This window comes from Coregonus clupeaformis, chromosome 6, assembly GCF_020615455.1.
Source record: "Coregonus clupeaformis isolate EN_2021a chromosome 6, ASM2061545v1, whole genome shotgun sequence".
In the NCBI taxonomy this organism is placed as follows: Eukaryota; Metazoa; Chordata; class Actinopteri; order Salmoniformes; family Salmonidae; genus Coregonus; species Coregonus clupeaformis.
The window spans coordinates 21,313,733-21,330,860 of record NC_059197.1 but is presented as its reverse complement, the minus strand read 5'-3'; the positions used below and the strand labels follow the sequence as shown (position 1 = coordinate 21,330,860).

Here is a 17,128-nt window from a genome sequence, read left to right as displayed (position 1 = left end):
ATGCAACTTTTTTTTTATGGGCCTCTCCAACAGAGGCCAAAATGTTCTGGCAGCCGGGTTTCTTAACAAGCTGGTGTGTTGTGGGGCATAGAAATCCGAGAGTCAAGATACCTTGAACTGCCATGCCACCGGTCTTGTGTGCTTACATAAGATCTCTATTCATCCAGGTGATTGTGTGTTTGAAGGACAACAACTGTGCCATGAGTCAACCACTTCAAGGATAGCAAGCAAAAAAGAGACACATCACCTCAATTCTTCATATTGAATAAGATGTTCACCCCAATAGATCCACAGACGATGCAGTCGCCATCGCACTGCCCTATCCCATCTGGACAAGAGGAATGCTGTTTATTGACTATAGCTCCGCATTCAACACCATAGTACCCTCCAAGCTCATCATTAAGCTTGGGCCCTGGGTCTGAACCCCGCCCTGTGCAACTGGGTCCTGGACTTCCTGATGGGCCGCCCCCAGATGGTGAAGGTAGGAAACCACACCTCCACTTCGCTGATCCTCAACACAGGGGTGTGCTCAGCCCCCTCCTGTACTCCCTGTTCACCCATGACTGCGTGGCCACGCACGCCTCCAACTCAATCATCAAACTTGCAGACGACACAACAGTAGTAGGCCTGATTACCAACAATGACGTGACAGCCTACAGGGATGAGGTGAGGGCCCTGGGAGTGTGGTGCCAGGAAAATAATCTCTCATTCAACGTCAACAAAACAAAGGAGCTGATTGTGGACTTCAGGAAACAGCAGAGGGAGCATGCCCTAATCAACATCGACGGGACCGCAGTGGGGAAGGTGGAAAGCTTCAAGTTCCTCGGTGTACACATCACTGACGATCTGAAATGGTCCACCCAAACAGACAGCGTGGTGAAGAAGGTGCAACAGTGCCTCTTCAACCTCAGGAGGCTGAAGAAATTTGGCTTGGCACCTAAAACCCTCACAAACTTTTACAGATGCACAATTGAGAGCATCCTGTCGAGCTGTATCACCGCCTGGTACGGCAACTGCACCGCCTGCAACCGCAGGGCTCTCCAGAGGGTGGTGCGGTCTGCCGAACGCATCACCGGGGGCAAACTACCTGCCCTCTAGGACACCTACAGCACCCGATGTCACAGGAATTCCAAAAAGATTATGAAGGACAATAACCACCTGAGCCACTGCCTGTTAACCCCGCTATCATCCAGAAGGCGAGGTCAGTACAGGTGCATCAAAGCTGGGACCGAGAGACTGAAAAACAGCTTCTATCTCAAGGCCATCAGACTGTTAAATAGCCATTTATATGGCGGCTTCCACCCGGTTACGTAACCCTGCACCTTAGAGGCTGCTGTCCTAAAGTGCCTTGCAAAAGTATTCATCCCCCTTGGAGTTTTTCCTATTTTGTTGCATTACAACCTGTAATTTAAATTGATTTTTATTTGGATTTCATGTAATGGACATACATAAAATAGTCAAAATTGGTGAAGTGAAATGAAAAAAATTAGTTGTTTCAAAAAATTATATATATAAAAAAAAAAAAAATACGGAAAAGTGGTGCGTGCATATGTATGCACCCCCTTTGCTATGAAGCCCCTAAATAAGATCTGGTGCAACCAATTACCTTCAGAAGTCACAATTAGTTAGATTGCACACAGGTGGACTTTATTTAAGTGTCACATGATCTGTCACATGATCTCAGTATATATACACCTGTTCTGAAAGGCCCCAGAGCAAGCGAGCGGCACCATGAAGACCAAGGAGCTCTCCAAACAGGTCTGGGACAAAGTTGTGGAGAAGTACAGATCAGGGTATGGTTATAAAAAAAATATCTGAAACTTTGAACATCCCACGGAGCACCATTTAAATCCATTATTTAAAAAATGGAAAGAATATGGCACCACAACAAACCTGCCAAGAGAGGGACGCCCACCAAAACTCACGGACCAGGCATGGAGGGCGTTAATCAGAGAGGCAACAAAGAGACCAACACTAACCCTGAAGGAGCTGCAAAGCTCCACAGCGGAGATTGGCGTATCTGTCCATAGGACCACTTTAAGCCGTACACTCCACAGAGCTGGGCTTTACGGAAGAGTGGCCACAAAAAACCATTTCTTAAAGAAAAAAAGAAGCAAACACGTTTGGTGTTTGCCAGAAGCCATGTGGGAGACTCCCCAAACATACGGAAGAACGTACTCTGGTCAGATGAGACTAAAATTGAGCTTTTTGACCATCAAGGAAAACGCTATGTCTGGCGCAAACCCAACACCTCATCACCCCGAGAACACCATCCCCACAGTGAAGCATGGTGGTGGCAGCATCATGCTGTGGGGATGTTTTTCATCGGCAGGGACTGGGAAACTGGTCAGAATTGAAGGAATGATGGATGGCGCTAAATACAGGGAAATTCTTGAGGGAAACCTGTTTGTCTTCCAGAGACAATGACCCTAAGCATACTTCTAAAGCAACACTAGTGGTTTAAGGGGAAACATTTTAAATGTCTTGGAATGGCCTAGTCAAAGCCCAGACCTCAATCCAATTGAGAATCTGTGGTATGACTTAAAGATTGCTGTACACCAGTGGAACCCATCCAACTTGAAGGAGCTGGAGCACTTTTGCCTTGAAAAATCCCAGTGGCTAGATGTGCCAAGCTTATAGAGACATAACCCAAGAGACTTGCATCTGTAATTGCTGCAAAAGGTGGCCCTACAAAATATTGACTGTGGGGTGGGGGGGTGAATAGTTATGCACGGTCAAGATTCCTGTTTTTTTGTGTTATTTCTTGTTTGTTTCACCAAAAATATTTTGCATCTTCAAAGTGGGAGGCATGTTGTGTAAATCAAATGATATAACCCCCCCCCAAAATCAATTTTAATTCCAGGTTGTAAGGCAACAAAATAGGAAAAATGACAAGGGGGGTGTGAATAGATACAAACACTACCGTTCAAGGGTTTGGGGTCACTTAGAAATGTCCTTGTTTTCGAAAGAAAATAAATGTTTCTGTCCATTAAAATAACATCAAATTTATCAGAAATACAGTGTAGACATTGTTAATGTTGTAAATGGCTATTGTAGCTGGAAACGGCTGATATTTTTTTTTTTATAATGGAATATCTACATAGGCGTACAGAGGCCCATTATCAGCAACCATCAGTCCTGTGTTCCAATGGCACGTTGTGTTTGCTAATCCAAGTTTTATTATTTTAAAAGGCTAATTGATCATTAGAAAACCCTTATGCAATTATGTTAGCACAGCTGAAAATTGTTGTACTGATTTTAAAGAAGCAATAAAACTGGCCTTCTTGAGACTAGTTGAGTATCTGGAGCATCAGCAATTGTGGGTTCGATTACAGGCTCAAAATGGCCAGAAACAAATAACTTTCTTCTGAAATTCGTCAGTCTATTCTTGTTCTGAGAAATGAAGGCTATTCCATGCGAGAAATTGCCAAGAAACTGAAGATCTCGTACAACGCTGTGTAGTACTCCCTTCACAGAACAGCGCAAACTAGCTGTAACCAGAATAGAAAGAGGAGTGGGAGGCCCCGGTGCACAACTGAGCAAGATGACAAATACATGAGTGTCTAGTTTGAGAAACAGACGCCTCACAGGTCCTCAACTGGCAGCTTCATTAAATAGTACCCGCAAAACACCAGTCTCAACGTCAACAGTGAAGAGGTGACTCCGGGATGCTGACCTTCTAGGCAGAGTTGCAAAGAAAAAGCCATATCTCAGACTGGCCAATAAAAATAAAAGATTAAGATGGGCAAAAGAACACACACTGGACAGAGGAAGATTGGGAAAAAGTGTTATGGACAGACAAATCGAAGTTTGAGGTGTTCGGATCACAAAGAAGAACATTTGTGAGACGCAGACCAAATGAAAAGATGCTGGAGGAGTGCTTGATGCCATCTGTCAAGCATGGTGGAGGCAATGTGATAGTCTGGGGTTGCTTTGGTGGTGGTAAAGTGGGACATTTGTACAGAGTAAAAGGGATCTTGAAGAAGGAAGGCTATCACTCCATTTTGCAACGCCATGCCATACCATGTGGACGGCGTTTGATTGGAGCCAATATCCTCCTACAACAGGACAATGACCCAAAGCACAGCTCCAAACTATGAAGAAATATTTAGGGAAGAAGCAGTCAGCTGGTATTCTGTCTATAATGGCCAGCACAGTCACCGGATCTCAACCCTATTGAGCTGTTGTGGGAGCAGCTTGACCGTATGGTACGTAAGAAGTGCCCATCAAGCCAATCCAACTTGTGGGAGGTGCTTCAGGAAGCATGGGGTGACATCTCTTCAGATTACCTCAACAAATTGACAACTAGGATGCCAAAGGTTTGCAAGGCTGTCATTGCTGCAAATGGAGGATTCTTTGACGAAAGCAAAGTTTGAAGGACACAATTATTATTTCAATTAAAAATCATTATTTCTAACCTTGTCAATGACTACATTTACTATTAATTTTGTTATATATTTCCTATTCAAACTAATTTCATGTATGTTTTCATGGAAAACAAGGACATTTCTAAGTGACCCCAAACTTTTGAACGGGTGTGTGTGTGTGTGTGTGTGTGTGTGTGTGTGTGTGTGTGTGTGTGTGTGTGTATTTTCACACTGAGGTTGGAATAGTACTGTCAAAAGTCTGCCTGACATTTCAGCCTGTTTTGGTGCTCTGGAGTTTTGGCCTTCCATGGTGACATCAACGTTCAGTAAATTAGATAATAGACCAATAAGGGTTCCAAACAATAATAGCACATTTTCAGTTTTCCGCTCCCCACTCCCAGACATTGCTAGCAAAATTCTTGCTTGAGAAATTGCTCTTTGCTAGCAAGGTATTTTTTGTTTCTTTTTGACCATTTTAATTGAAAACTATCACAGTGAGTTAATTGTTACCCAGAAATGATTTGATGTTGAGATAAAAACGTCTGCATTGGACCTTTTCAAGGGGATCCTCATCCAGCACCACCTGATTAGGAATGACGGGGAGCGACGGTAGGAATGACGGGGAGCGATGGTAGGCACTTTTGGAAAATATACATTAGGCTGAGCACTGCTTTTGCATCCCTGAATGGCTTTTGTCTTTTGCCACTGGGGTGATGTATGCCTATGTTTAATGGTTTGCAGAGCACCGTTGTACATCTCCATAAAACACTGGCCCTTTGAGATGCATGAGGCGTAACACCTCTAAAGGTTGAGCTCCCTGGCCCAGCGCACTGCATGCATGCTCATCTCAGAACACATCTGACAGGTGATGGCCTTTCTGCTGCCCCAGTGGGTTCTGGGAAGTCAGCTTGCTGGGAAGGAACTGGTCGCTTCCTGTCAGCTGTCATGAAATGGCCTTTAGTCTGCAGGAATAGAGCACAGTTACTCCGAGGGGTCAGGCTCACGGAGCTGGCTGCTGGGAAAGGACTCCAGAGGAGTGAAGTTTAAGCAGCTTTAACAGCTTAGTGCTGTGTTGTGACTGCATGTTATATTAGAATCCGAACCTACCTACCTACCGCAGGCCAGGGTCAATGGAAACTATGGAGCTGATGAACTTGATGACTCAACTGCGGAGTGCGGACTACTTCCCCCTTGTGTGTGGTGGTGATGGTCAGGCCTTTTTTCAACCTGGATGCACCGTGTAATGAATGTACTGCTAGTGTTAATACTGTTTTGTGGGTTTTCAGGCCTCATATCAAGGGTACCTGTGGTCTTGGTGCCTCATCAATACCCCCCCTTTCTGAGTGAGTAGCTGGCTAATTAGCGTCACCCCGATGGCCCTAACAAGAGACAATCAATGTCTCAGATTGATCATTCACAGGCAGGCTCATCTGTTTCCAAGGCTAGCAGCCTGCCCCAATTAAAGCTCAGAGAGCCAGGGCATGCACATCAGTTTTATCCCTACTTAACAGTATCGCATGCTCAGCAGTAGCTAGCAGCAACTCCCCAGGTCTCACTGCACTAAACTACTGTACAACATACCTGGGTTCAAAAATATAAACGCAACATGCTTCAATTTCAAAGATTTTACTGAGTTATAGTTCATATAAGGAATCTGTCAATTAAAATAAATTCATTAGGCCCTAATCTATGGATTTCACATGACTGGGAATACAGATATGCATCTGTTGGTCACATTCCTTTTAAAAAAAAGTAGGGGCGTGGATCAGAAAACCAGTCAGTATCTGGTGTGACCACAATTTGCCTCATGCAGCGCGACATACTGTATCTCCTTCGCATAGAGTTGATCAGGCTGTTGATTGTGGAATGTTGTCCCACTCCTCTTCAATGGCTGTGCAAAGTTGCTGGATATTGGCGGGAACTGGAACACGCTGTCATACACATCGATCCAGAGCATCCCAAACATGCTCAATGGGTGACGTCTGAGTATGTAGGCCGTTGAATAACTGGGATTTTCAGCTTCCAGGAATTGTGTACAGATCCTTGCGACATTGGGCCGTGCATTATCATGCTGAAACATGAGGTGATGGCAGCGGATGAATAGCATGACAATGGACCTCCAGGATCTCGTCACGGTATCTCTGTGCATTCAAATTGCCATCGATAAAATGCAATTGTGTTTGTTGTCCGTAGCTTATGCCTGTCCATTCCATAACCCCACCGCCACTCTGTTCACAATGTTGACATCAGCAAACCGCTCGCCCACATGACGCCATAAACGCTGTCTCCCATCTGCCTGGTACAGTTGAAACCGGGATTCATCCGTGAAGAGCACACTTCTCCAGCATGCCAGTGGCCATCGACGGTGAGTATTTGCCCACTGAAGTCGGTTACGACGCCGAACTGCAGTCATGTCAAGACTCTGGTGAGGACGACGAGCATGCAGATGAGCTTCACTGAGACGGTTCCTGACAGTTTGCGCAGAAATTCTTCGGTTGTGCAAACCCACAGTTTCATCAGCTGTCCGGGTGGCTGGTCTCCGAGGATCCCGCAGGTGAACAAGCCGCATGTGGAGGTCCTGGGCTGGCGTGGTTACATGTGGTCTGCGGTTGTGAGGCCGGTTGGACGTACTGCCAAATTCTCTAAAACGGCGTTGGAGGCGGCTTATGGTAGAGAAATTAACATTAAGTTCTCTGGCAACAGCTCTTGTGGACATTCCTGCAGTCAGCGTGCCAATTGCATGCTCCCTCAACTTGAGACATCTGTGGCGTTGTGTGACAAAACTGCAAATTTTAATGTGCCCTTTTTATTGTCCCCAGCACAAGATGCACCTGTGTAATGATCATGCTGTTTAATAAGAATCTTGATATGCCACACCTGTCAGTTGGATGGATTATCTTGGCTAAGGAGAAATGCACACCAACAAAGATGTAAACAAATTTGTGCATAAGATGAGAGAAATACGCTTTTTGTGTGGATGGGACGAACACTTTACATGTTGCGTATATTTTTGTTCAGTATAGTATTTGATATCTTTCCAAAAAAGCTTAAAGGTTGTGTTTAACTGAGCGAGTCTGACACGATGGCACCTAATGGAATAGTCCCAAAAGTTTTTAAAACCCACCCACCTGGAACTCTGCTGAACAATGGTTGTTCATGATCATCAGACTCTGATCGCCGATGCCAGGACATCCCTCTGCCTGTCCAATGGAATGTGCCGACTGTATCCCTCACATTTGCATCAGAGTTAAGCTGACGGTAGGACTTTTGGAAAGTTTTTTGTGTGTTAGAGGACAATAGCAGGCTATGTTTAGCAGCTGTGGTGGTGAAGGGTGTATAGGAGCGTGCTGGGCCTGGGACGGTCGTCTGCTTTGACTGCGCAAGTCATGCCACAGCACACTGTTACTGGCATTGGGGTAGATGTGGGCTAACAACTTCTCACATCTGGTTTGAAGCCATATACAGTGAGGGGAAAAAAGTATTTGATCCCCTGCTGATTTTGTACGTTTGCCCACTGACAAAGAAATGATCAGTCTATAATGTTAATGGTAGGTTTATTTGAACAGTGAGAGACAGAATAACAACAACAAAAAAATCCAGAAAAACGCATGTCAAAAATGTTATAAATTGATTTGCATTTTAATGAGGGAAATAAGTATTTGACCCCCTCTCAATCAGAAAGATTTCTGGCTCCCCGGTGTCTTTTTTTATACAGGTAACGAGCTGAGATTAGGAGCACACTCTTAAAGGGAGTGCTCCTAATCTCAGCTTGTTACCTGTATAAAAGACACCTGTCCACAGAAGCAATCAATCAATCAGATTCCAAACTCTCCACCATGGCCAAGACCAAAGAGCTCTCCAAGGTTGTCAGGGACAAGATTGTAGACCTACACAAGGCTGGAATGGGCTACAAGACCATCGGCAAGCAGCTTGGTGAGAAGGTGACAACAGTTGGTGCGATTATTCACAAATGGAAGAAACACAAAAGAACTGTCAATCTCCCTAGGCCTGGGGCTCAATGCAAGATCTCACCTCGTGGAGTTGCAATGATCATGAGAACGGTGAGGAATCAGCCCAGAACTACACGGGAGGATCTTGTCAATGATCTCAAGGCAGCTGGGACCATAGTCACCAAGAAAACAATTGGTAACACAACACGCCGTGAAGGACTGAAATCCTTCTGCGCCCGGAAGGTCCCCCTGCTCAAGAAAGCACATATACATGCCCGTCTGAAGTTTGCCAATGAACATCTGAATGATTCAGAGGAGAACTGGGTGAAAGTGTTGTGGTCAGATGAGACCAAAATCAAGCTCTTTGGCATCAACTCAACTCGCCGTGATTGGAGGAGGAGGAATGCTGCCTATGACCCCAAGATAACCATCCCCACCGTCAAACATGGAGGTGGAAACATTATGCTTTGGGGGTGTTTTTCTGCTAAGGGGACAGGACAACTTCACCGCATCAAAGGGACGATGGACAGGGCCATGTACCGTCAAATCTTGGGTGAGAACCTCCTTCCCTCAGCTAGGGCATTGAAAATGGGTCGTGGATTGGTATTCCAGCATGACAATGACCCAAAACACACGGCCAAGGCAACAAAGGAGTGGCTCAAGAAGAAGCACATTAAGGTCCTGGAGTGGCCTAGCCAGTCTCCAGACCTTAATCCCATAGAAAATCTGTGGAGGGAGCTGAAGGTTCGAGTTGCCAAATGTCAGCCTCGAAATGTTAATGACTTGGAGAAGATCTGCAAAGAGGAGTGGAACAAAATCCCTCCTGAGATGTGTGCAAACCTGGTGGCCAACTACAAGAAATGTCTGACCTCTGTGATTGCCAACAAGGGTTTTGCCACCAAGTACTAAGTCATGTTTTGCAGAGGGGTCAAATACTTATTTCCCTCATTAAAATGCAAATCAATTTATAACATTTTTGACATGCGTTTTTCTGGATTTTGTTGTTGTTGTTATTCTGTCTCTCACTGTTCAAATAAACCTACCATTAAAATTATAGACTGATCATGTCTTTGTCAGTGGGCAAACGTACAAAATCAGCACGGGATCAAATACTCACTGTACTACCTTGAGAGAAATATGTCACCACCATATAAGTTGCTGTTGCTCTGCATTATAAGGTCTATGGCATTGAAGGGGGACAAATATCCTATATGATTGAGAGTGTTTTATATTTAACATTTACTGTTGTAAGCAATCTACGACAGGGCATCACATTCATGAGGTCTCCTATTATAAACCACTCTCTATTCCCTTTGATTGGATGCCCATATGACACTGAAAAGATTGGTGATGAGAATTCATTGAACATTTTATGATTTGGCATTTGAAGATATTTATTTAGCCCAGGGCATCTAGGCCTGATCCTATTTCTTTCACATACTCCTACTATGTCCATGTGAAATGATTGTATTCACGGCCCTCTGATAGACACAGTCCATTTCGCTAAACAGGATTAACTTAGAATGATTGCCCCTAAAATAGGAAGAGGATTTGAAATGTGAGAGGATGGGCTGCATAATGGCTTTCTCCATTATGTCACTCAAACTGCTGTTTATGCAAATGACTAAGTATCACAGTGTGGGTCTTGGAGATTCCCCTCATTTCATTATGTGGTACCATTATAGACAAAGTTAAAATGGTATTTCCCAATGGGATACCTAAATGCAGAATGACTGTTTCCCTGAAGAAATTAGTGATATTATTATGAATCAACCACTTTGATGGTACCTCTGTACCTCACAGTGGGTTGATGTGGAGTGCGCAGGCTCTCAGGAATAATTCCCCTATATCTACTCCCTAATGCACTCTGGAGTGCGCTTCACTGGGCCTGAGGAGTCTAATACAGGACTGGAAATGGAGAGACTCAATAATTCCGCCCACTGCACATGGAACTCTATCAAACCTGCACAGAGTGAGGTTGGAGCCCACACACCTAAACAGGCAGTCGTAGCATGCCACACTGCGCCTCGCGGTGAGCTCTCTGGCTCACGAGGTGTTGGCTCATGAATATGCGCCACAGTTCCTGGCAAGGGATTTAGAGCGAGTGGGACGAGGAGCTGTGTCAGCGTTTTGGAGCCGTGTGGGAGAGTGACTCGAGGGAGGAAGTCACTTGTTTCTTATTTGACCAAATGAAAACCAACCATCCGTTAATTAAATGTGTTGATGAATCACAGAGGGCGAGAGAAGAGGGCAGACGTGGCACTGAGTGACAGGCTGAGACTGTCACCACTCCACTGACACATCAACTCTGCCTGAGACTCTGAGCTTCTTTTAACTTCAGTGATCTGATTACTATCAGCTTGCTCGTTAAAATGGACTCCTCACTGGGCGTTTCATTAACCAAAGCCTCCCCTATTAATCTATGGGCTTGATGGCTATAGCTCAATTCTCCAAGGAGATGGTGGTGGTTTTTAATGGCAATGAGGAGAGATTTATTACTGATGCAGCCTCTGACAATATTTTCCTGGGAAGCCCAATTTCCCAGTCAACCACTGGCGAAATCCCCTCACAATGATCTCAAACTGTGTTTGTAATACACAATGAAATTAAACGCAGACAACCCCTTGCTAATCGGGAAACTCTTGGGTATGTTGTGGTGGACTGTCATTACAATGTGAATGGCTCTTAATCCACTGTCAGCATGCAGTCAAAGCTATAACCACTTTTGGAGCTAACTAGTGCTCTCAAATCATATCCTGATGTCGACAGCAGATGGGAGCTGTATTCATAACATTGCTAACTTAGCTAGTTAACGTACATTTTGAAAAAGCAAGTTATATTAAGTAGCTAGCTAGCATTAGCAATGCTTGGTGGTCAATGAGACTGAGAGCTAGCTAACCAGCTGAGCTTGCAAACAATGAAACAAAAGTATAATTTCGGAATCAAAAAATAGCCCCAACAGGCTCTGCATTTCAGGAATCACAGTAGCAAGTCCTCCTGGTGCACTGTTAAATTATTTAGCCATTTTAAGCATTTATGTTGCCATAGCCCTCACTGGCTTTCATGCGATTTATAATTTTTTATAGTATTTTATAAATAATACAAAACATACACATACAAACGACTACATCATACAAACATCACTACATCACACCTGTCCAGAACCACTAGCCCCCACCCTTATCTCCAGCGCCCTTAGCACTTTCTGACACATGGCCTCAAACTGCACCATTTTGTTTCTCTGTCGCCCACGCTCTTTACATTTCTATATAATAAAGCATTTGACCTTTCCATTGCGTGAACGACGGAGGATTGGCTGATTTTCCAGTTTCATGCGATTTAAACGTGAGCTTCTCGGAGGTGTCGGATTCGACAACATTTACTATCCATTGGAGGGCTGCGATTGGTTGGCCAAAATTCTGGGGCGGGGCTTAGCGAAGGGTCAATTGTCTATAGATTTAAGTTTGCACAAAATCCATCTAAAATAGCCTTGGGAATCCGACTGACACTGTGAGCTGTGAAGTTTAGCTGCCTGTGGGTCTTTGAGCTCCGCTGAGAGGAGAAGCTATGAGAGCCTGAGTAGTGTCTGTACTCTGTTCTCTGTAACACTCCAGCCCAATGGCTGTGGCCTGGCATCTGGTCATGCTGAAGGCCTGTGCTACTTGGCCTCAGTCTCCTTCCAGTCTGTTTGGTGGTTAAAGGAGTCTCACTCTCCCCTCTCGCTCTGCTGGCCTGGAAAAAGTGCTGAAGCATTTCCTACCCTGCCTCTTTGATTGTAGGAAATGAGGCAGCAGAATCTGAGATGAACATTTTGGGTCCTTCCTCCCCCTTCTGTCTTATTTCTCAGACATTAGGACAGAGGGCATTCAAGGCAACACATGATTTGCTGTCCACAACAAATATTTTGTAAAGAAAGAGCTGGTCTTGTTTTGCAGACGGTCACAGACAATGTGTGACTTTGTTGGGGCAGCCCATGCTCCTACCAGTATGCTGCCAGGCTTCTTTACTTGCAATCGGTCACCATTGCATAATTCTCAGGAAAACTAACAATGGTGAGAAGAATGCACTTTAGACACGTTTCAGTAGTGCCTTTACTCAATTGGATCACATTGGAGATAACGAGACCAAGATTGCTCTGCAAATAGTCTAAACTGCATAGGCTATATTTACATTAGTTATTTCTACATCTTTCATGTTTGTTGTTGTTGTCGTTATCTTGAAGGCTTAGTCTGCATGCCCAGACATTACATTACATATCTTGTCTAGTGCTTCATACAAGCAGTTGTTAATCCTAATCGTCACTTGACCTTTGGTCAGGAAATGTTATGCAAGATACAAGGCAATCTGATTACATTATTTTTGCTGGTAACGTAACTGATTTCAGTTAGTTTTTGTGTAATCAGATTATATGTAATCAGTTACTCCCCAACCCTGGTCACTTATTTGTCAGGGTGAGCTTTCATCTGGGCGGTGCACGGTCTACATCAGTGGTCACCAACCTTTTCTGGGTCAAGATCACTTTCTGAGTCAAAATGCAAGCAGAGATCTACCCCTCAGATTTGTTTTTAAACATTACTTAAAAAACGTAAGCCTATGCAGCATTAATCAATATAAAAAATTCACCAATACGTGTTACTCCTATGACCAGAGAAAGTGAAATATTCCTCTATTAAAAAAGACACAAGCCGCTAATAATAACAACGCAAGCTAATCGGAACACTTTGCTATACTCATTCATTGCAGCTGCAGTGCTGGTTGTAGCGTGAGTGGAAGTAGGGAGATCATACATTTTATGGCTTATAACAGTGTTGAACGAAGTGTTGACAATGCTGAGTAACAACTTAAACATGAACTTACTCATATAAACAGCAGCTCTTTGCTGTATTTGTTGAGTCTCTCTCTAGTCATGGTTTTAAATGTTTTGAAATCTCACAGTATCAACTTTGCTGTGCGTTCTAAGCATATTTTTACAGTCTACGCCTATGGCTAGTGGAAACTGTGCAGACACGGTGATCTGAGCTATCAGATTGGCCAGCGGTAGGCCTTTAAGTGAACTTGATTTGCTCTCTGGGCTTGCCTGGTAGGCAGACTTCTACCGTCAGACACATGACATGGTTCAAAATGGGAACACTTTGCCTTCCCGGCGCTAGGGCTGCTGAATCAAATGCACCTACCGCCAACAATGTGAAACAAATTTAAAAAACTAGGAACGCAAGGCTGTATCGTTGGGTTTTTTACATAAATGTTTGGTGATCGACAAGGAATGCCTTGGAGATCGGACCAGTTGGTGACCACTGGTCTACACCTTTACTAATTTCTCTCTTTGCCTGTTCATTATCTAATGCAAACAACCTTTCTGTGAACATCAAAGTTCCTGCATTCTGTGCAGTATAATGTATTAGTGACTAATGCTAAACTGGAACAGCTAGTCTAAGAGTATCCCTGACCATTGTCATTGGTCCTGCCTTTCCATTGGTCCATTTGAAAATACCCATCCATTTCTTTGGGCAGGGATATTCAGTAACGATCCATCTCTACTCTGGAAACCTGACTGGACTGGAATCCTAAATACAAATAATTATCAGAGAATGGCATGATCCAAGATATTCACTACAGGCTGCTTATTAACCCTACTACATAATAGGATGACCTAGAATAGATGTGTATATGTTTTACTTGAGCTCCTATTTGAAGTTGGTTAGTTCAGTATCATCATCCTGTCTATGGAACTAAGACCCTCCCAAGTCCTTTCTTCTCCATATTAATACAAACACAGGATAGTGCCCCAGAATAGAAGCCGGAACTACTTAATTATGGAGGACTCCCTTTAATATATCCATTCCTCACTAAACCCTTGAAGTACTAGTACCCCAGTTCCTTAGATACGAAGTGCATATAGTCCCTTAGTTACAGCCTTGAGTAGAAGGATTCTGATGGAAACAGTGCAGCCTGGGAGGTTGGGAAGGCTTTGGTCAGCAGTTTGTTTACACAGCAGATTTTATAAGCCCATGGTTTGTGCTTGCGTTATGCATCCATCCACCCCTCTGATGTAATTTATTTAGACAAAAAACAGATGATCAAATAGCCGTGCTGCTGCGAGGCAGGGAAGGCAGCACTGTCTGATCCTCAGCTAAACCCTACTGCACCCTGAAGCTCCTCAGCCAGGACTAGTCTAACTCCACCACAGGGCTCAGCCTGATTTGGTCTGGTCACGGAGCTGCACCACAGGGCCCACTGGGCCAGCTGGGGCATGACAGGGTGGTCTTGATGAGCTCCCTGCCCTCCTCACTGCAGTTCCACTAATGACAGGATGAACAGCCCCCTCCGACGATGCAAATAAACAGCTGTCCAGAGCAGCAGAGCTCACGCCGCCCTGATTGCATGCTGATGGGTGTAATTAACATGTATTTCAAATCCCTCCTGAAACACAGCGCTGCTCACAAAGATAGCCCATAGGATAGCTGCAATTAAAACCTGCGCAGTGGGAGGACTAGCAAGTCAGGCAAAATCTTCAATTGAGAAACATGCTGGGAATATTGCATTCTAATCTCCATTTGAAATCATTTTCATTAATCACCATGCCATGTTTACTTGGCGTTTAAACTCACATCCTCGGTTGTAATGTTGTGTACAGATAAATTATTTACACTCTTGATAACATCTTGGGTTGTTTCACTTTCAGATTGTAATCAGCATGCATTTTTCAGAGTTAACTTGATCAGCATGCTGCTTCATACCCCAGGAGGACTGTGACACTTACAGTATTGAGCCAGCCAGGCCCTGGCTTAATGTTAATGTCATTATTGTTATTATTACAGCTGATATTAGTTGCTGCTGAGCCAGTAGGGCCTTTCAATCATTCCCTGAGAAATTTACTCTGTGAGTAATTAATCTGTGATTTAGTCAGAGTAGACAGAGGCCAAAACTGGCTCCTGCCCTGCCTTCCCAGTGGGCACCACACACACATCCATGCCGACAAAGTCCTGGTGCCCTCCACTCTACCGCAGAACCCAGACAGGCTGTGACCCTCTGAGAGTAACGGGATATTCAACAGATTTAATGTCATTGAAGTTGAATGTAATGTTCGATAGATGCTCTGTGCCCGTCTTTTTAAATTATGATTAGATTGTCATTTAGCTCTGACCTTGTAGGTATCGATGGAAGCCACAGGAGGCAGCCACAGTTGTCATTGGAAACAGAATTTGACAATGGCAATTCTAATTTGTGGGTTGGCTTGGTATCAAAGCACAGAAGGGGCTTTCATTGTACGGTGCAGTGGCGGACTGGGACCAAAGATTGGCCCTGGCATTTCTAACACACCAGCCCATGTTTTCCCTTGAGACCCCCACACCAGACCATTTTTTCCCTTGAGGCCTCCAGTACTAGCCAGATAACTATAATTTTGCGCAATAAAACCAAGATAGACAAACCCACTGGGCTAAAAATGGACCAGCCCATCTGGCATTTGCCCGACATGCCAGATGGCCAGTCCGCTCCTGGTACTGTGTGTTCTATTTTACTGAGGTACTTCATTTACATTTACGTCATTTAGCAGACGCTCTTATCCAGAGCGACTTACAAATAGGTGCATTCACCTTATAGCCAGTGGGATACCACTTTACAATGTTTTTTTTTTTTTGGGGGCGGGGGTGGGTTGGGGTAAGGGGGGGGGTAGAAAGATTACTTTATCCTATCCCAGGTATTCCTTAAAGAGGTGGGGTTTCAAATGTCTCCGGACATTCAATGACACTTTGGAACCTGTTTTTTATCCTTTGATGGTAGACTTTTAACTAAAGATAACTAAAGAAATCCATCAAGAAAGCTTTAGAATTCTGGGGGAATTGTTGAATTGAAGTTGAGCAATATTCCAATTGTAGGCCTATTTCTGTAAGGGGGTAATGAAATGAATCTGCCATAATGAATTAATCTGTGAGGTAATTATATGCAATTAATTGTTCTATCCGTTTATTCTGATTCAATGACCACTTTTTATGTATTTCTAGTGCAGTGCAATATGTTGGTATTGAAGTGCGTAGATAAGCTTGTGGCATGTTGCTATTCAAATTTCATCTGTCTTGCTGACTGTTGATATTCAAATGTCACCTCAGTGAAATACCCACAACAATCATCCATACACCTGTCTAATGTCCTAATGGATACAATATTTCCTTTTAGAATGTATTGTAGGCAATACTGATGTTTCTGTTTCCTTGTTCCTCTCCCATGCAGGCTCCCGTTTGGTCAATGGGATGTTAGTGGTCTGGAGACGTACCAGGACTGAAGGAGCATGGTGAAGCACCAACCCCTGCAGGTTTACGAGAGGCAACTGTGTTTGTCATGTCTCACAGGGATCTATGGGTGCCGCTGGAAACGGTACCAGCGGTCACATGATGACACCACCAAGGTGAGTTCTGCCTAGTAGACCTTACGTTCGTACCTAAATGACCATAATGGACATGGTGTACAGGTGTAGCTATATGGTTGTTCTTTCTGGAAGATCTATTATAACCCAAATGTCTGTTGGTTGACGGGAGCGAGTGTAATCGAATGGTACCAGACAGTCCACTTTTTTTCTTTTTTCGTGCCAGTTCACTGCAGGATTACAGCACCACACTGCATCTTATATCTCACTATTAATTAAAAACACTCTAATTTGGCGTGTCTGTGAGCATGCAGTGCATGTGGGCAGAATTCCTCCCTTATGCCATCCGTTACCCATGACCCATCTTTCTAAGATGTATTTATAAAGAGCCATGTAGGCCTATCCCTTAACAGATAACCTTGCAACCCATCCCTTCCCTAATAACCTGT

General features: G+C 44.1%; 1 protein-coding gene across 3 annotated transcripts in view; it reads left to right on the top strand.

The window, feature by feature from the left end:
• Nucleotides 1-17,128, top strand: part of LOC121567732 (glycerophosphodiester phosphodiesterase domain-containing protein 5) — a 72,895-nt gene that overhangs the window by 18,518 nt on the left and 37,249 nt on the right. For all 3 annotated transcript variants that reach the window (XR_006001159.1, XM_041877972.2, XM_041877971.2), the window contains exon 2: nucleotides 16,547-16,721. Coding sequence is in view for 2 of the 3 variants with exons in the window: in XM_041877972.2 (XP_041733906.1) it covers nucleotides 16,605-16,721 (117 nt within the window). In the remaining variant the exon portion in view is untranslated. The remainder of the gene's footprint in view (nucleotides 1-16,546; nucleotides 16,722-17,128) is intronic.